At 35.9% G+C, this 21,312-nt stretch overlaps 2 protein-coding genes across 9 annotated transcripts in view; one reads left to right on the forward strand and one right to left on the reverse strand.

The window, feature by feature from the left end:
• The window catches only part of Ten-m (teneurin transmembrane protein Ten-m), a 575,864-nt gene that overhangs the window by 137,037 nt on the left and 417,515 nt on the right, over window positions 1-21,312 (forward strand). The window lies entirely within an intron of this gene.
• On the reverse strand, window positions 1,563-8,735 carry LOC140664203 (putative inorganic phosphate cotransporter). 6 transcript variants are annotated; one of them, XM_072889111.1, is made up of 7 exons: window positions 8,245-8,735; window positions 6,539-6,856; window positions 5,372-5,657; window positions 4,492-5,077; window positions 4,104-4,236; window positions 2,608-2,849; window positions 1,563-2,133 (listed from the first exon to the last, which is right to left on the reverse strand). In XM_072889111.1, exons 2-7 carry the CDS (start codon window positions 6,540-6,542, stop codon window positions 1,948-1,950), a joined length of 1,437 nt encoding a protein of 478 aa, XP_072745212.1. In that variant the 5' UTR covers window positions 6,543-6,856; window positions 8,245-8,735; the 3' UTR covers window positions 1,563-1,947. The 6 variants fall into 6 exon arrangements, with proteins under 6 accessions (XP_072745212.1, XP_072745230.1, XP_072745220.1 ...); XM_072889129.1 differs by lacking the exon at window positions 8,245-8,735 and adding an exon at window positions 7,749-8,065; XM_072889119.1 differs by lacking the exon at window positions 8,245-8,735 and adding an exon at window positions 7,725-8,065.

A 21,312-nucleotide genomic window follows, 5' to 3' on the forward strand; every position in this document is an offset into this window, starting at 1 on the left:
GTAATTTATCTGAAACAATCAATCGCAAAGATACTTGGTTCGAATTATATACGATCAGATTATTTATTGACAAGTATTAATCGTAAGTTTCGAAAGCGGAATGTTAGTCTGAGAGAAAATCTTGATCGGTCAACAAGCGGTATTAAGCGTGATAGACAGCGGCAGGTGTTTTCCCACGTCGAAAGTATAGTGATCGAACGATGGATTGCCCGGTCGGGTTTCGATCGCCTATATATATGGACGGAAGGAACGGGTCACCTGCTCAAGGGGTTAAGAAGACGAATAAGCATTATTCATACCGCGTGAACGCTTATCCTTAAGTTATTCATCTCATGAATTAGTAAATACGATGAGGAGAAGCTTTGGCTCGCGCACATCGGCGCATCCCTACAAGGAAGTTTACTAGAATATTAAGACCAACAAACGAGATTTCCTTGTCTTTCGTGCTTGCCTCATTTTCAGAAAATGCCCCAATTTTGAAATTAATTAATTGAAATTATTACATTTAATATTGTAATAACGATTTCGGAGATTTCAAAAAAAAATATTTTTATTTTATATTATTTCTCTTTAAAAATTTACAAGAAAACATATATTAAAATATTTACGGAAAAAGTACTCACGTAATAACCTAAATTCTTAAATTTCCCAAGAGATAATAATCAATAATACTTTCTAAAGTGAAAATATAGAACGGGCGTATAATACGCTCGTACATCTCTCGATTTTTGTTATTTCCGTTCAATAAAATTTTCAGAGAATTTCCAAAGATATAGAGAGTCTCGATATATTCCCTCGTCCTAGAACCGTAAGCTTCCTATCTACTTTGTCGGTAATATTTAAAGAAAGGAGAAAATGACTTAGCGCGCGAAATAGCGAAATGGTTACCGCTCGCCTCTCGTCACATCGTCAAAGCGAGAACGACTATGGGCTGAAAATAGATTACAAACGTAATATTTCAGACGGCGTAAATATATATCCCCCACTGCCGGTACGTTGTGAACCTTTAATCCTTTTTCTCTGCCGTTCGTCTTGCGCCGACTGGCAGTTGCGACGTCGCGATCTAATTGGGATAAGAAGAATTTTTGTGCCAAGTGGCCCCTTAATTGGTTACCCGTCATTAAGAGTGGTCTCGCGATTCTAATTATCATTGCGTAAACCTTAGCACGTCGAGGCATCCTTGAGTCTCTCGTGAACTTTGGAACGTAGTCGAGTTTGTCATAAACACACACACACACACACACCCCACATACCACAACCACACACCACATACACATACATACACACAAGACAAATCATTTATATTAAACATCTTTTGCAATTTTATTTTCTATTTGAATATAAAATTGTTTTTTTATATTATCTTAATTTAAACATTTAAATTAACAGAAATAACATCGTACAAATAACAAATGTAATTATATATGAAATCTTTTGTAAGAACAATACAAGATGTAATAAAAATGTACCCGTATAAGGCAACTAAAATTGACATTGATAATATCTTGTAAAGCATGTATTTTTAACAGAGTTACTTGATGAAAAAAATATATATTGTACAAAATATTATTAATATAATGGATGAGTAAAGACATTTATAATATATAAACACTAATAGAGTTACATAGAATTACAGATTCGTTGACTAATCTCAATAGAATTATCAAAAATGGCAATGTCACATCGAGATATAAAAAGATTTGTATATAAATATAAAGATTATGTATGTAAATATATGAGTTGTCAAATATCGAATTCACCAAGTTTTTAACATACGTGGATATGTTATAACAAATTATCTCAACGTACTAGCATTTTGTCTAACTTGAAAAAGTTTTTTGTTTAGGCAAGATGGATTATCTTTTAAAAAGAGTTTTTAGATTATTTAATAAGAAAAGAATTACTTAATAAAAGAAGACTATGTACGTAAAAATTATAAGTCTCAATTTATGTCTTTGTTTCTTGTTGTTGCTGTTGTTGCTGTTGCCCTTCGTCGACATCCCAATTTTCATCTTGTGGCGGATAATTCCACGGTTGAATTTTGGCTGATCCGAAAATTGAAAATATCACGAAAGCCGCAATCTGGGCAACAATGGTAATCCAGAACGCGACTCTCCAACGCGCCATAGTATGCTGCAGGAAAACATAAGTAAACGTAAAAAAAATTATATACAATAATCATAAACGCGATAATATAATCAAATAAATAAACAAAATATATATTATACTGTTATTTTTATTAATTACTTTTGCAATTATTTGGCAATAATATTCTGAAATTATTTTGGAAATCACTTTAAGCTGAGAAGCAAATAATATTTTATAACGTTATAAATCTCATTCTTTATCTCTTAATGTTATAATAACGTTAAGTTTGCAGTTGATTATGCAATTAGGATTCAGTGTCTCTCGAAGAAAATTTCAACTCAACTTCCTTATCGGCTTAAAGCCGTTCCAGTTTCCGTAAAACTTGAGAAAAGTGGAATTCACGCGGATAACTTATTAAAGATTCGAGAGAAATCGGCGATTACGTCATGTTGTTCTTTTCAGATATTTCTTGATCGCGTTAAGACTATTCTATAACTAGTGTTAGAAATGTTCACTCACTCCTTCCGCTACGAGAGCACCAACTATCGGAGGTAGAATAAAGGCAGAGATGGTGCCTGGGGTGTTTGTAATACCCATGAGAATTCCCGCATAATTCGGGGCCAGGTCGTTCTGATTACAAAGGTGACCGACGAATATAGCACCGCAGACTACTATGCTCATAGTTAGCAGCACGGTCGATGTCACGCGATCGCAGCCAATGTACGCGATTATAATTAGAAAAATGCTAGGCGGTATGGTACCTAGAACACAGCAAGAAACGTTTCGGAAATTATATATTAAATTGTACAACGTCTATTAGGTGAAATTAAATTTACAAGGAAAGAGAGATCACTCTTCTTGTACTTTGCTTCACCGATTTAAATATAAGTTTGTTATGAGTAGTTGTCATCTAATGAAGTTTCTTTGCAAAGCCATTCGATGCACTTCTTGAAATTTGTAGAGAAATTGCGTATACATTTATGTTGAATTTTTTTCTTGCAAATTCATTAGACAACAACTACGCATAAAAACATTCATATCAAAATCGGTGAAACAGGCTACATGGTCAAAAGTTGTAAAATTTATGCAAATAATTATATATAAAATTATTATTGTTAAATTACGTTTTTTCATGATTATAATTGTTAATTATTAATTAACTTATAAAATTATTTCTTTTGTCTTCCTTTATGAGTATTTATATTGAGCGTACATTTGTATTAATTAAATATTTTTTTACGAATGTTTTTTTCTGAAAATTTTGAGATAGATCAAGAAGTGTATCAAATGGCTTTGCAAAGAAACTTCATTAAACGACAACAACGCATAAAAAAATTTATATCTAAATCGATGAAGCAGAGTACATGACCTCCTCGTATTAATTAAACTAAACTAGTTGGTGAGCATAAAGTACACCTATTCAAAATATATGATACTAATCTAGAAATCAACAAATCACCAAAAAGATGCAATATATTACTTGATATGAATATCACAGGAACAGAATTTAAACATTTTTATTAAAAATAGTGACAAAAGTTATAATGCGATAAAACAGTGACAAAAATTATAATGTCATGCGCTACATTGATATCACGGCCAGTTGCGTGAATTATGCAATAAATTTGCAAACAATACCTCATCTTTATTTCATTAATATGTAAATTATATATCCAAGTTTAAATTGTGTCATTACATCCGGTAATATAACTGTTGATGTCAAAAATAAAGAAAAAAAGATTGTCTGTATCTTGTCTATAACTATATCTTTAATTATAATAAATATAATCAATTAAAAAAAATAGTTAGAAAAATATATTTATATTTATTAAAAGATTAATCGTTTTTATTTTTATAAACACTGTAATATGTTATTAAAAATTATAGTTTGGATAAATATATATATTTATTATAATTCTATTCTAGATAAGATTATTTAATCTGTTCGGTTTTAACTTTGAATACAAGAAAGATTTTTATTTATATATGTAGTAAATTCCATTTGAAATACGTACTTATGAATACCGCAATTTTACGAGCAACCGTCTGCGACCAATATCCCTTTTTGCGTCCCCAATCTAAAACTCTTCCGATTAGTGGATTAGTGAAGGCATTCACGAGATACGGCGTGCAGACAATAGCGGCATTCTATATAAAATAAATTTGAGAATACTTTACACACAAGTTGAAATTTATACTTTATAATTATATAAGTTGCGTGTTCAAAATTCTGCAGAATAAAATTAATGCTATGTACAAATATATATATTATAACATACGAGTTTAAAAATAATCATTTCATATTTATAATAACGAGAGAATCTAACATTTTTATTTAAGTAATAATTTATTTTCACAGCAAAAAAAGAAAGGAATTATTAATTTCATTATATGTATATTTACCGATGCGATATCGTATCGCAGAATCTTGTTCATGTAGAGCGGCAACTGAGTAAGCAAGAAATACCAACAAAAGTTGCCCAGAGTATTGGTGGCGATTAGTGCCAAAAATGGCACCGACGTAAATATACTCTTCCAAGGGATTTTCATCTTCGCGGAGTAGGGCGTACGATGACCGTATGAGTTTATAATGAGTGATCTCTCATGTTCTGTTATGAACTTTTGGTCTTCCGGACAACCGGCGAAAAATATATAAAACACGACGCACCAAATCAACGGTAATATTCCGTGGATGTAAAAAATAGCTTCCCAACCCACGAAATTTAATATTATTCCTGAGGTAAGAATAGATATCACGGTGCCGAGCGACGTGCCGGCATATATGATACCGACCCACGTGCTCTTCTCCTCGTACACAACCCATGTTCCCAGAAGAACGTTCACTATAGGAAGATTCGCCGCGCTTACAAGACCGGTTAAAAATCTCACAGTGTATAGTACGTACAGTTCGCCTGCAATAACCGGTACCAATATCGTTAAGATCCCGTTCGCCAGCACGCAGAATAGCAATACGAATTTGGTGTTAAACCTATATGCACCGAAAAATATTGTTTATTAGAAATGTATATAAATATATATATTTATCTTTTGAGACAAAATATATATATATTTTATGTCAATAATATATTAATTTTCTTAAAGATTTTTTTATATATACACATTGTATAGATATTGTACAATATTTGTACAAATATTTATTAATATTTACACAAGAAACAAAGTTATATCTATTTATATATAGAATATTAAATTTATATATAGAAAGATATATTATTAGAGTCTCTTTCTCTCTCGCTATCTCTTTCTCTCTATAGTTACTTACCGATCCGCCAAATATCCCGACGGAAACATACCGACCAGATATCCAGCAAAATATATGCTAACGACCAGACCTTGCTCACTTGACGTCCAATCAAATGGGCCATCAATATCGGTGACAATATCTTCTCCAGGAATCTCAAATTCTGGACACTCGTCCGACCAATCTGGCACGCCAGGTTTTTTTTTCACCATGCCGATAATAGCCGTCGCGATATTAACTTTCAGGCCGTAAATAATCATGTTCGCAATGCACAGCATTATCGCGAACAAATACCGTACGCGTATCTCTAAAATTTTTATTGTAAGAGAATAGTGTTAATGTAGTGAAATGTAGATATTAACATGATCTAATAATTTTGTTTAATCAATAGTATGTTAGATGTAATAAAAGTCTTATGATTAAATTAATCAAAATTAAGTATGTACTCGTTTCTGACAATTACTTTAAGAATATTAGTGATATCAATTTCTAAAAAGATGTCTCGTCATTTACTTTAAAATAACTTATATATTCACTTGTAAATTATAATACTATAGATAAATATATTAGTGTAAATTAACGTTATTATATTACGTATTGTACAGATATAAATTGCATAAGTAAATATAAATATTCTAATAAATATAATTATTCTACTCATGCATTTACAGACAGAATGCCCAAGCGCGCGTGGATATTATTTTAATAAATTGTTAGGAGTATTCTCTTATATGATTATAGATATCTATGTAAAATAACACGTGGTAAAAACGGAACAGAGTTTAATCTATATTAATCTAACCAATTATCATGGGCTAACGATTACAAAATGCAAGAGAAAATAATATAATACATGTGTGCGCGTATACAAAATATAAATTCATTCGCAAACTCGTAGATAATCTATTATTTCTTATAATAAGATACGCTGAAATTTAGTTTTTATATGTATAAATTTCTAATTTATACACGTTTATATTATAAATCTTTCGCAAAAATACAGTATTGAATATTTAAAGCAAATGATAATAAAGTAACACGATTTACGTTTGTATGTCAAAGAGTTAAATATAAATTTCTTTCATATCGCACATTTAAGATAACACACACACAAGAGATAATAAAATTATTGCTTGCAAAATTCCGTCAGCTGTATAGATATTAATAAAACGAGGATTATTTTCTTACCCATGGTTTTGAATGTTCAATCAATGTGACCTCGATTAATGAGCCAACGACATCAATGATCATCACGTTTCAAATCCTTACGCCAATGTTGCTGTTTTCGTGTCGTTTGTTTTTGTATCAACACGATCACCAGCTCAGAATTTCACGCGGCTTCACTCACTCACGCGAATTCAACAGCTCGATGATGACTATCGAAGTATATCACTGACGAAGAGACGGCACCCATGTACGATGATACCCAGATTCCTCCTCCACGAGTATCTTTTTTAAACTTGTGTGACGCCGAGTTTTGTATGCCTATCGACGCGAGATTATAAACTGCAGCAAGAAAGAGAGAAGAGCACTGCCACTCATTCGTAAAGTCAATAGTCCGATGCTTTACGACCTTACACACAAGTCTTCTCGTACGCTAGCGATAACGTTACGTGCATATATTAAAATTATAATGTTGCTAAGCGGAAGAAAAAAATTTTTTTTTTCGTACGACGCTACAAACGACGTTTCATATATAAAGAATGTTACTGTAAAAACATGTCTTTCATATTCTTTCTTTAGATAACATGTTTAATAAACACACGTTCGTTTTCCATATCGCGCTTAAGTAATGTTTGATATTTTGTTTTTTTCTATTTTTAATGTTAAATCTTTATCTTTAATATGTTTGTTCACTAAAAATGAGATAACCTTTTTATCTAAATTTTTTATACTACAATTAAATAATCTCTATTAAAAAATTGACACAAGATTTTATAAGAACTTTAAAATGTAGTACTATCGTAAAATCGAATTGCTTATAATATTTTATCACACATCTTATCAGTGTAATACCAATTTATAAGACTGATATCGTAATGTTACAACCTAAATTTAAATCATTTGCTCAATATCTACACGATGTTTCAAAATTATTATTTATTTAAATTTTAAATTATAAAATTTTTCTTTTCATTTAATGAAAATTCATTAATTAAAATCCGTCTTGATTAAACATTTCCGCTAAAAGTCTTCAAATTAAAAGACTTTAGTAGCTGAATTATGATAGTTTTGAAACACCCTATACATATAAGTTACATCGCGAGACGTAAACAGAATATGTAGATAAGTCTTCAATGCACAGTGATAGCGTAATGATAAAAGACGAATAACGGGATATAATACTTGAATGACTCGCATACACAACTGTTACCGGAATAAATATAACGGAACGTACGAGTTGCGTTACAAAATGGCAGTTCGACACGAATTGACCGGTGATCACACAGTCACTAAACCAGATTATGGAAGCGGACGCGTTTTAACTTTCAGTAATTCGCACCGTCAGTGGTGATTCTATAATACAAACAAGACTGCCTTGTATTTGCTACGTCATTATATGGAAACGATTTGAGCGACGTCTTTTATCTGCTGTTGCATTTCAAATGCCTTATATATTTCACAAATTTATTTAGTGCGATTACGCATAGTCATAGAAAAATTAATCTCAATAAATACATGTTAATGAATTTACTAAAGAAATTGTATGCACGTGTTATTTTAAATACGATTAAATAATGTTATAAAATATATAAATAAATAAACACAATAATTTGTTAATATCAATAAACTATAATATTAACTATAATTAATATTAATAATAATAAAATATAATTGATAAGAATGTTGAATAAATATAAATAATTGATTAAAATAATAGCAGGTTGACATACTTGTAGTCGTACAACTAGTTTATTTTCAAGGTGATCTTGCGAGATCGCGTTCTTTTTTGTCCTTTGAAGATGGAATTCCGACAAGACACAGCACAAAATCGCACCAATCACACTTCTCTAAAACCAGCCTTGGCGACGGCGACGGTCTGTATTTTACACGCCGTTACTCGCGCGATAATTAAAGCAGAGTGTGCCTCTGTTTTGATTGCACAAACGTCGACGGTGTTTCGTCTCCGCTACCAGTTCAAGGCAAGGTCTTACTCGCGCGATATCCAACGTGGATGTTCCTCCCGTTATCTCGATGGGTAGTCGGACACCGAGGCTCAAGTCCCTTCCTCTTGCTGCGACACAGTAGCACACGATATACGGTACATTCTTAACAGATATCCGTCGGCGAGACGCCACGCTTAATGTTTACGGGCTGAGGATAATGGGGTTTCCCTGGTGAGCCCGTGTCCAAACGGATGAGAAACGTCCCAGAACGTATCCTGAAACGACCTCCCGCCGATCGCGACAACAGTCTACGAATATCTAGGCACATTCGTAACGCCCACCTTATATTCAACACGCACGCGTCATCCTTTTCCGTCGATCGATTCGAGATAAACTAGGTAGATTGCGATAATAATAGCTGCACAATTATGTTTCTGTTTATTGTGTATCGTGCGTCACGTCGTTAAAGAAAGATGAATGAGTACATTTTTTTCTGATATAAATCTATTTTATTTCGACTACGCTATGTTTGTACGATTTTTTTTACATACAATAACGAATATAGAAAATTCTTATAAAAATTAATATTTTCAAAATATTGTATAAACATGTTTATGTTTTCTATTGTGAATGTATAAAAAATAATGTATTTTTTGTAACTCTCGCTCTTATACTCTTATTACATCTGCACTTGTAAAAGATAATTACCAGATAATCATCAGATGCGCTCACTGTGAAAAATAAGTCTTATATAATAATAATAAAATGGAATAAAGAGAGAGAAAGAAGAGAAAAATTAAGATTAAGTGAAATAATATTTATATAATCTTCTAGCTCTTTTTCAAAATGATTTTTATCCTGAAAATACTATATAAATCCTATACATTATCGATATATCATTCTATGCATATTCTATGCATATCAAATGTACACATTAGGACATATACATATAATGAGAATAATGTATATTTATTGAAAATAATGTCTATTTATTTAACATAGATAATATAAATATATATTATTTGTTACATAGGTAACATAAATGTATATTTATTTATTATATAAATATCATATAATACATCTGTGTCACTTAATTAATTAAAAATTAGATTAATTTGTATAGCATTTTAACGGACCATTCTCTTTTAAATTTCGAGATACAAATAGATAAGTTCAAATTTGGACGAGTATATTTCAAAATAATAAATCTACGTAAGTTAAACGAACAATAACTTGAATTTTATCCAATATGCGTATTAGTTAGCGAGTTTTATATAAAACAGTCAATATTAAATGCGCATAGCAAACACTTTGACCCATTGACTTCTCTATACATATCTCGTGCATTAGATTTTTAAATACGTAATAATCTTTCATTCAGCAACAACAGAAGTTTTTAACGTAACGTCACCGCGTGACGTCGTATCTCGTACTTTCTTTTCGCGGTGCAAAACCGCACGTTTCTGCATCGTTCGCCGGCTGATGGGAAACAGTGGACACAAAACGGTGGACAATATAACGACGCCACCGACCATCACAATATTTTTACCAGACCGCGGTCTCTTTCGTGCGGTAAGCATGTGACAAGCGTGACGAAACGTACGTAGAAACGAGAAGCGCACGAAACGGAAGTGGTTACCGCAGCAGTCTCGTGACGACGAAGACGACAACGACGACAACGACGACGACGACGACGACGACGAAGCTCGGAGATGCACGAGTTGCCATCATCCTCGGTCTCTTCTGGGCTTATTCGGCCCAACGAACACCTGCATTCATGCCCGGGGTGAATGCTCGCGCTGCATACCTGCTAGAGGAATATGGCAGGTCGAGAGAAGGGTGCCGGCGAATCCACTCGAGAAAACGCAAAGCTTCGCGTACATCGATAAAAATGGATACATCGCGGCATCCGAGACAAGTGGAGAGAGAGAGAGAGAGAGAGAGAGAGAGAGAGAGAGAGAGAGAGAGAGACAGACAGACAGAAAAAAAATGCGACAGAAAAAAAATAACCGGAAAGTGCACTCGAAACGGAGAGAGAGAGAAACGTCGGCAGGGGAGAACGACACTTTGCGTCGATTAAAGAGACACGAAGGACTCTCGGGATGCGACGGAACAATAGCGTCGATCGCGCGGTGGTCGGTTAGTTTGTGAAAATCTCGGAGTGGAATTGCGGACGCGCGCGCGAAGGATTCGGGGACACTTCAACTGGTTTGTATTGTCGAAACGTTTCGGGCCTGCTGACTCCAACCGCAGTGTAAACACACAGCTCTCGAACTTCCAGACCCGTCGCGGAGACTCGTATTCCGCCCGAATACCAATTAGCTATTGCTGCTGCCGGTGCTGCAGGTTGAAGCAGGTTGACTAACGAGCGAGGTGCTCCTAACATTCTTTAATTTTCCTCTATTACTTGGACCACCTACTACGAAAAAATGTCAAACCGACGATGAAACAAGGCGCTGATATATTCGGTTTAATTGCTTTATTATTTGTCATCAGATTTGTCATCATTTTAAAGTTAAAGTGCAACTGAAATTTATTTTTTTAATAATTCACAAAATAAGTTATAAAATTATTACAATAATTAGACAAACACATCACGTATAATCAAGTATATGTATATTAAGATAAAGCAATAAAATTTGAGTTGAATTTTTCTTGAAATAGATGTTGATAATTAATTGCCTATTTTTATCTTTCATAATGCGATAAGTGATAAAAGATTATAATGAAAATTCAGAAAAGTGGATAAGAATTTGTTTACTATATCAATTGTATATCTCGCAATCAATTAAAATTCTGTTTGAGTCTCCAAAGAAATCACTTCAAACAGAGTCGGTATAGATGTATGACTAATTTGCAAATCAGAGAAAATGACTTTCAAACAACGATGCAACGCAGGTGAAAGAAGAAACGAGGCAGATCGAAGGCAATGTATCATTTCCCGAGCGCGCGCTTATCTTTCGCGAAGTTCTCCGCGCGCGTTTTCCGCATCGTATTCAAACGAAACGAGACAGAGTGTCCACATCCCTCTCGAACGAAAGAGCGCACGCGTGCGACATACATTTTGCTTCGCGAGATAAAAAAAAAAGGGGGGGAAAAAAGATAGGAAATACGCATAGGCGGGAGAGACGAAGAGATGATATATGCGGACATTAGTTATACACGAGATGTATGAGGTTTCGCGTGGCGTCACTCTGCCACTGTCAGATTCCGGCCGCGGTGCTCTCTCCTCCCGACATAATCGGAACGACCCATATTTCCCCGCCGCAATGCGTCAAGCAACGCGCCGCCGTGCGATTCCCCTCCGTGTGCTTTCGTACCTTCATTTTTCACTCAACCGTTCTCTCTCTCTCTCTCTCTCTCTGTCTCTTTCTCTCTACCGCGTCCAAATTCACCTTTCGTGTCGTCGCCGCCGCCGACGCCGCGAACGTCTACCGCGTTTTCCTTCTCCTCTCGCACTTTTCTTTGAGCCGGTACCGACTCACCGACGTCACGACGATTGTACATCGCTTCCGGTAAAATTTTCCGTAGGATACGGAAGCTCCTCTCCCTTCTTTCCTTCGATTGGGAGACGAATCGATTCGTGAAAATGCCGCCGGCATAGCGTACAACAGTCAAAGCCTTGTAGCAAATATTGGCCAAGCATTTTCTGTCTATTTTGACACTAGTGTACTCCGATAAGTGAGCCGATACGCGAAATAGTAAACAGAAACATAAAACAAAAGTTTACGGTCATTCGCCAAGTTTTTTTTTTTCTACGGAAAGAAAAAGATAAAGACAAAAATTCCTGGATAAAAAATGAATAAATATAACAGCACCATTGAAAAAAATATTTTCAACAATCACGTGAAGACTAAAAAATTATCTCTCTTACTAAATTAGTTTGTTATTTTATAATGCATTTCTTTTATAATGTATGCATATTTAGATTTTTAAGATACCGATTTTTTTTTTATTAAATGGGTTGTGATTATGTAGTATGTTATTATTATATTCTCGGGCTTTCTCGTACCGGCGTATGTTGACGCATCAGCATGAATGTATGTAGATACTATAACCAGAGCTGCTGGAAAACCTTTCTTGTAGAAGAGTATTGGATTATACCGGAGGCAGAGAGAGAGAGAGAGAGAGAGAGAGAGAGAGAGAGAGAGAGAGAGAGAGAGAGAGAGAGAGAGAGAGCAGAGTACGCGAGCTATCCTGATGAAGACCGTCGATATCGATTTTTCGTTAGAGAATGAAAAATGCAGCCGTTGCTTCGTAAAATATGTGCACTTTATCTTACGCGCTAGGAAATGTATGCGTCACGACATTACGCAGACGATGGTGCTATTGAACGGCCATAAAACGTTTGTTTGTTCAGCGAGTTTACACAGCTTTCATAGTTCAACGGCAGCTCAGCCGTCGGTCGACCGACTGTCACTGAATGAAATGCTAACGATGATGGACGACCACGCGAGGATCTCTTTCTTCCGTTTGATCTGTAGGGAGAAAAGGGACGTCAGTAATTTGTACGCAGTAGCCGAGTTATCAAAAAGTTGCACGGTTAAAAAATATCCCGTAATTAAATGGGATCTGCATTACAACTTTAACGTTTAAATCCGTTATGTGTCATGATGATATTATTATTCATATGTACGTCCATTCATATAAGCGTACATATAAGTCGCGGAAATCGTTGACATTTATTTTTCCCATTGCGTTGTAATTTTTTTAACATCAACAATTCATATTATATTAATACATGCTCCTATGAGATGCATGTAATGTATTGAATAATATTTTTTTTATAGAGAATTTTTGATAAACTCTTTTCTTTTATGTTCAAACTGTATAAAATGCTAAAACATCATTGCTAAGAGAGATATCAAGTTCATTTGTGACGTAAACAATCATTTAAATTTGAAACAAAGAACATCTGTGCTTTTGTAGGTGAAGGGCACACATTTTTTATTCGTTTCAACTCGCAATTTTTATGTTTATGCGCACTTGACATCCTTACGAATATGCGTGTCATACACTTCATAAAGTGCACTACTATAGTTGCACGACCTTTCGTGCAATTGTCATTACTTAATTGCCATAAAGCCTAACTGCGACACAAGTGGCGGTACAAAAACGTATTATCAGATATCAATGACGAGAAATAGGTCAATATTCATAAGCTGAGTATAAAAATGCTTTCGCTGCGCTCGAATGTCACAAGTCGAGTCGAACGTAAGACAAATCTAAACAATGCGTGTAGTACTGGGATATCTACTCGTCGCCGTGGCTTGCGTCACGATCCGAGAGGCTGTAAGTATTAACAGAAAGTAATTTTTCAATTTTCTGTCATCACAGATTTCTGTGAGATAAAAAAAGAGTCACATTCCAGAAAGTTTAATACAAATATATTTCAACTTGCCCGTGGCAACGTGGTATTACGGTATCATGTGTATCTTATTCTTCTCCAACAGAATTCTACGCCAGGATTTTTTGATTTTCTTGAAAATTGTCCGTTACTAAGTCACTTCTTCCCAAAAAAAGAATGCTGCTGCACGACAACAACTACAACCACTACGACCACTACCACCGCTGCGACAACTATGATGTCAAATATGGGGAATTCATCTAATGCGACGCGGTTGAGGCTAAGTCATCCGCGGATAAAGCGTTGGGTTATTCCAAATTATTACAACAACTTGTCAACAAACATAAAGTACAATGCGACGCGAGAGAACGAACATATATGAGCGTGTATCTGAATATATTATATAACATATGTATATTATATTCAAAATGAGTAATATAACGTATACATATGTACGTGTAAACACACTAGTATAAAAAACTGCAATAATCTATAATATGATTAAGTATTTTTATTCAATTTTTAGAGCACCAAATATAATATATGTATGCATAAATTAATATAAAATTATGTTATATAGGCTATATGTTTGTGCATTAATTGTAAAATAAATTATTAATTGAAACTAGAATAAAAGTACATGTAGAAAATGGAAGAAAATTTTTAATTAGTTATTATTTATTACGGATTATATTTATATTTCTCTGTTTTTTCTCTTACTGTTTCTTATTGCGTGAATATATTCCCCAAGAATTTCGTATAAAATGAAGAGAGTAATTCATCAATATAGATAATTAATGATTGAATAATACTTCATTGAATATTCATGAACCATGCAGATATCAAAGAGTCGATATAGATTTCACTTTAATAGAGTTTTACACTTGTTATTAAAAAAGCAATCTTCGCATTTAATGTTTGCACATCTGGATTCCTTATAATTCGTGATAAATTAATTATTAATCTCAATTAACGCGTCTTACGCTCAATAATAAGAACGTCAAAATAAAAGACGTCAAAAATAACGAGCAATAAACACATTAAAGTAAATTCGTTTAATGATGACATCTAACGATATGTTATCGAACGGGAAGAAAATAGAAAGTAAACGTGTTACGTCTCCTCCTCCAGGAGGAAAGACAGCATCTGCCCGATTGAAGTGTCCTTCTACTTCGTTTTCGGAAACCGACGAAATCTGTGATGCAACACCTCTCGCGATCGTTGTATCGAAATATAATAGCGTGTCATTAGATCCTAATGTGTTTGCTAAGCATGCTTGCGCGTGTCGACCGTTCGCTGACAACGCGGCGCTTACGAACCAGATACAACCTAATTACCGCATCTCTCTCGGCCGCGTCTAAAACCTATTATTTCCACCCGATAGTACGGGCTAATGTAATTATATATCCATCCCGCTTTTGATGCGGCTTTAATCCGGTCCGTTCTCCGCCAGCATAACATCCCTTCCGCCATTTCCTTTCCCTTTTTTCCTCTTTTTATCTTCCCTCCCTCTCTCTTTCTCTCTCTCTCTCTCTCTCTCCCTCTCTTGAAGTATTACCGAAACAAAACAACGAATTTCCGGTCGTTGTTACGCATTTAATCGCCGTATCGCGTTTCAACGGTTTCACCCGTGTGCCAAGTGCTTTTTTAAACTACGAAGCCTGAAAACTGGTTGAAGCAATCAATTTTTATCCGCGATGCGTAATATATACAACGTAAAGGGGAAACATTCCGTTCGCTTTGAATTGAGGACCGAAATCAAATAACGAAATTAATAATTACACGGAGATATTGTTTCATACAGAAATTACATATATCAAAAGGTATTATTCGAAGATTTATACATCGCCCGTAACACACATTATTATTTTCTTGAAATCTCCTCTCAAAACTGCTTAAATTTCGACGCACAATCAGATTAAATAATCTTTATTACGTTTTCTTATTTTTCTTACCGTTTTGTGCAAACTGTTAAATGATATAATACGACTTTTGCGTTGAAGTTCACTGAACTTTACCTGTCCGTCGTTTGAACGCATCATGACGTTTACCGGTACTAATAACTCGTTACCGTGAAAGAACTTTCTTCTTAACTCCGTGATCGCTAGACTGACACGAGTTTCTGTAAATAGACACTCGGTACACGCGAACGAGCATTAATACGAGAAGCGTTGTTCGAACCAACGAAGTAAGAGATATTTTATCGACAGTGAAACGCGATATATCCTCGCCATTCAAACGGTAATTTGCACGTAATGATTCCCGTTTCCACATATCGATTACACATCGCTGACCCGTTTTAATTCGGGCCTCGAGCATCGATATCTTTCGGCATCTGTAATCCTAGCATCCGACAAGGCCGCATTTTCGAAGCAGCCTTGGTGCTTAGAAGTGCCTGAAGTACATAAAGAGAGAGGAGAGCGATCGACGTTCGAGGGCTGATTACGGCGAACGTGTTGCTTAAAGTGCCACTCGACATTCCCAATACCGTGGAATTTTACACCGATTAGGCGGGGCCAAAACACCGGTTAGCCTAAAGACAATTGCCGACACTGTGCCCTAATGAGGCAGAACGGCCACAAATCTTCAGCTAACAAGACTTCTGATCTTTCGGGAGAACGCGGGACATCTGAAAAAAGTTTCTTGGCCTTCGAAAGGTGCTTTCGACAGGTGTCGACAGCTCGTAAACATCGTTGCTAATCTCTCGAATGAAGGGTTACATATACAAAGTTATGTCTGTGATTGGATGCTACTTTACAGCCTTAAGTAAAATACCGAAGCATTTATATCTCATTTCAACATTTGAAAAATATCGCATACATAAATTATTATCATTTATTTTTAAGACTTTAATTGAACTAATATTATTATTCATGTGCATAAGGTTTTTATGATAAATATATTTCTTTCACATATAAATGTTTATCTATTACAAAATCATTTATCATTTCTTTATATATTATATGCGTATAATAGGAGCTATCTATCTTCTTTTCAAAATTTTTGTCTAAACTTACGTCACGTTTGACAGTGACTAATTGCTAGCGAGAACATTAATAATGCAATTTAAAACAAAACCGCTTATATGTGAGAGGAGGGAAATGAGAGACTTGTAAAGACGGTGCCCAGTTAAAAACGAAATGCATTGCAGTATTTCTTAATTTATGATAAACAAATTCATACATTCTCATAAAAATTAGAAAATATCTATTTGAGAAAAAAGTTACGCTATTCCGCGTTAAACAGCTGTATAGATGGTTTGTCATTTTGAAACATGCATCCTGTCAGCTTTTTACGTTCAGCGCATAATGCCCGAAGATTATCGCTCACATATTATCTCTTGTACGATATAAATTTTATCTTACCTCGAGCGCACACGTTAATTTCGTTAATGTCCTGTTACGACGAGGAGCAAGGAAGTGAATTATCTGGAATCCAGTTAAACCGAGTGCCTCCAGAAAGGCATAGAGAACGAAGTTTGGTGCGGCTGGCAGGAGTGGAAAAATTAAGGCAAAATATGGACGGCGCGAAAGTAATAACTCGTAAGCTAGTTAATCTGAATATGTGCTGTCGTTTAAATAATATTTTAATTTTAGTATACATATACAGGTTTTGTATATATTATTTATTTATATCTGTCTATATACATATATGATGTATCTAGATGATGATCTAGATGTAATTATACAGTTAAATGTAGAAGCGTGACCGAGTGAGAGCCAAAGCATCTTTCGAACACATGAAGAATGCATAATTTACGAAGCGGACTGTAATTTTTAAACGCATACGTTCACCTGACAAAGAGAAGAAACTACCGTAACAACTGTCTATTTTGGAAGAACAGGCCTTGTTAAGGCCCCTTTACACGGATAGGAGAGCTAAGTTAGGCCTGCTATTATTTTCTACGCCTTCTTTCTCTTCCTCGTGGCTCATCAATTTACATGAGAAGGAATTCTGGGCCAGACTCTCCGTATCTTCCATAATCTCGATTTTAAAAGGATTGTCAAACTCCTATCTCATGTGTGTGACTTATTAAGCGTTCAAACCAACCACCAACTTTAGCCTGATCAGTAATTAGATAAAAATTGAATATGTAGAATATACATAATGATGTTAACGATATGTTCTTGGTCACGATAACGTTTCTCTAGAAGCTTAATGATGAGAATACATCACACGGGGAGGACAACGCGATTTAAAGATACAAGGATGCAATTGCGTCCGTTCGATATCTCGCTTTAATCCACGACGAAATCGTTTTCATTCAAATACTCGACCGAGAGAAAGAAGTCGACTAGATTAGTCCGGTGCATTTTTCTTAGCTTCGTATCTCTGACATCTCGATGGCCAGCGTCGTAAGTACTATCAGAAGAAGAAGACACACACACGCGAAGGATAAATATCTCACAGCCGAGAAAAATATCGCTGATTATACGAAGAAGAGGAGAGTGAAAATGCGAAAAAATCGCGGCCTGTTTAAAAATTATCCTCCGCGGAGTGTTTGCGCAACAATGATAATACGCAATACGGGTTGGATGGAGCGTATCCGTCTCCTCTCACAGGGACTGTCCAGGAAGGACTGCGTCCCCGGGCGAGTCGGCGCTTAATAACGATTCCTTTGTTGCGACAGAACTGCCATTACGTACGGACGTAACCATTACTACTACCAGACAGCAACACCAACATCGTCACTACCACCGACGCAACCACCGCCGTCGTAGTCATCACTATCACCAACGTTATCCTACAGCCACCATCACCAACGGATAATGAGAAGGTGGCCCGAGGGAGCCACCACAAGATAGAGAGAGAGGCGGGAAGTTGTGGCGCGGTCGTTCTTCCAACAACGCGCCAGAAATACACCGACGCTGTGTCTGGGCTGGTACCCTTCGCCAAATCGTACGAGAACCTACAGGACTATACAAGGCGCAGACAACGTACACCATACAACACAATGTATGCGCCGTAGCCGCCGCAACCGCTGAAGAATTGAGAGAGGATTAAGCTTCGCGAGCATCTGCTGACGCAGTATTTTATCCGGTGTAAACGGGCAGCGACCGCCCGACCACGAAACCGCCTCGCATCCCCGATATATATCTGATTGGCGAGATTTAACGAGGAGACCCGCGCAGCACGGATAAGATTCATGAACGAGATCTCTGAGCGCGCTCTCCCGAGATGGAGAGAGATGGGGCTCCTCCGCGCCATGAATAACGAGCAACGCGAGCCGGGCGTGGCTCTTCCGTTCCTCCCGTGAACCCCAAAGACGACCTACGCGAATGAATGAAGGTTTTAAACACGCGGCCTACGCGTGTGTACTCGAATCGCGATTAACGCAAATCGTAAATTGAATGTTGATCGTTTACGAAGGGAAATATTTATGCTCCAATCTGTTGTAAGTTGATCATTTCATAGTCATAGTTGTTGATTGAATTACGAAGATGGTGCAAATAAAAAATTATTAAAGAATTGTAAATATCGTTAGTGTTGACTTATGTATAGGATAATTGAGAGGAGGCAAGATATGCACCGTTTACACTTGTATTTCAGTTTTGCAAGGGTCTCATAAAGCGGTATGGTTTCCTGTCCGGGTCAGAAACAACGTCTGAATATTTATGCTAACATCATGACTTGAGAAGGGTACGAACATAGTACGAGATCCCGTGAAATTTCATATTGCCGATGAGATAGTTCCCTATGAAATTGCTTGAATAGTCCCGTCGAGGCTTGCTTTGTAATTTCAGGGCGCGCAGCATAATAAGTCGTGCCGAAGCGTATTACGTTTCGCTTGGAATAATGAGAATCCGAGTTGTTAACCAATTATTGTTAGAAAGTATGCGGTATTAAATCATTATGTTTTTAACATAAGTATCATGTGTTGATGACTGCAAAGAATACAGTAGACATAAGAAACAAAAAAATTGCATTACTATAAATACATATATAGTTACTTGATACGTTTTTAATTAATGTATAATTAAAATAATAAAAAATGTATAATATATTCTTAAAATAAATGTACAAGAATCTTAAACGAAATACAAGACGTAAACAATGCAATAAATAGTAGTTGTTATTGAGTTGTAAAATATCGCACAGAACGAAAGATGCATCGCTCTGAAAAAATCATGTTGCATAAGTAAGTATCGTCTATCCACGAATCTGGAGTACACACGAAACAAATTTACCGTTTTCCTAGATTTATTGACCTTCACGAGCCCATTTCGCTTTATCTTATAAACCTTATTTAGGATTAATGACGCGGGAACGAGCCACGGCGAAGATCGATAGCGCCCAGAGCTTCGTTACAGCCTCGTATTTCTTCGGCTGACAAACAGTTATTTTTCTCGACGAATCATTCTCGATATCCGCACACATAGAACACAATCCTTTGTCCAAATTCTCGTTCGCGAGAAAAAATATTTGCAGAACGTTAACGACGAATTGTTCAATTGTTTAGTCCTTCAAAGTGGACGAATAAAAATACAATGCTTGGGAAACGATTATTATCGATCGGAGAAATCACGAACCCTTTGACTCTGGAATATTATCGCGGGAAACAAAGTCTCCCTGCAGAAATTTTAATTCATTCCTCGCTTACGATAGACAGAGCCGTGTCTCCCTGCGGGATGCCAAAGATTTCAGATAGAAGAGATACAGAATATTAAAACCGACGTTTTGTTCGTCTTGTGTGCATTCACTTCGATATATAACGACATCGTGCGCGGCTTATAAGATGAAAATTCGAGATTGTACCGTCAGCCGAAGTTGTGAGTTATTGCCGATTTATCATAGGATAAAATTCAAATAAACGTTATATATAGTGGAATTAATATAATCGCAGGTATATATAATAGCAGTTACAGTGAATCGTTCCTTGTGCAATTATTAGCGATTTAAAAATGTTCGAAAGAGAGTGAAATGACGTTGACATTAAGCTGAAGCCAGTATAAATCGATACTTGTAAGCGACACTTTTTTTACGGGCTTCAGTATTATGATTCGTAAAAAATATCGTACACTTCCATCAGAGACATATTATCAACTCTAATCAGCTTTTAATTCGTTGAATAAACATCGCGAGATACAATTTATACATAATTTTTTAAACATATAGTTTAGATGTTTTAACGCTCTGTTTAATTCGAAAGATGCGTTTTCATGCTAAATATATTTTCAGAAAAAATGACGAAGACATCAAACATCTTTCCCCTTTTAGGGTCTTAAACGTCCTTTATCCTTAACAAATACCAGAACATCTTAATGAGAAGGCCGCGATTCTCCTCCTCCGGTCTGTTCCACTCCGCCTTGCGCTTTCATCATTTGAGGAGCGAAGAATCCACTTCGCATCGCGCGGTACCTGCATCGTCATCATCGCCAGTCGCGATAATGAGGACATCGTGTGCCGTTAACAAGACGCTGTCACATCTCTCTGTTCTCGCCACCCTCTCGCGACTCAGGAATGTCATAACGCGGCGGGCTTACGAATGTGCTTAGCTGGCGCCGCAT

This window comes from Anoplolepis gracilipes, chromosome 1 (assembly GCF_047496725.1).
Source record: "Anoplolepis gracilipes chromosome 1, ASM4749672v1, whole genome shotgun sequence".
NCBI classification, from domain to species: Eukaryota; Metazoa; Arthropoda; class Insecta; order Hymenoptera; family Formicidae; genus Anoplolepis; species Anoplolepis gracilipes.

What these genes read in the sequence shown, in the direction of transcription:
- LOC140664203 (XM_072889111.1), bottom strand. An exon ending in TGCGATACGATATCGCATCG is followed by an intron (nt 4,237 to 4,491) that starts GTAAATATACAT and finishes TATTTTATATAG; the next exon opens with AATGCCGCTATTGTCTGCAC. An exon ending in GTGCTCTCGTAGCGGAAGGA is followed by an intron (nt 2,134 to 2,607) that starts GTGAGTGAACAT and finishes GTTTTCCTGCAG; the next exon opens with CATACTATGGCGCGTTGGAG.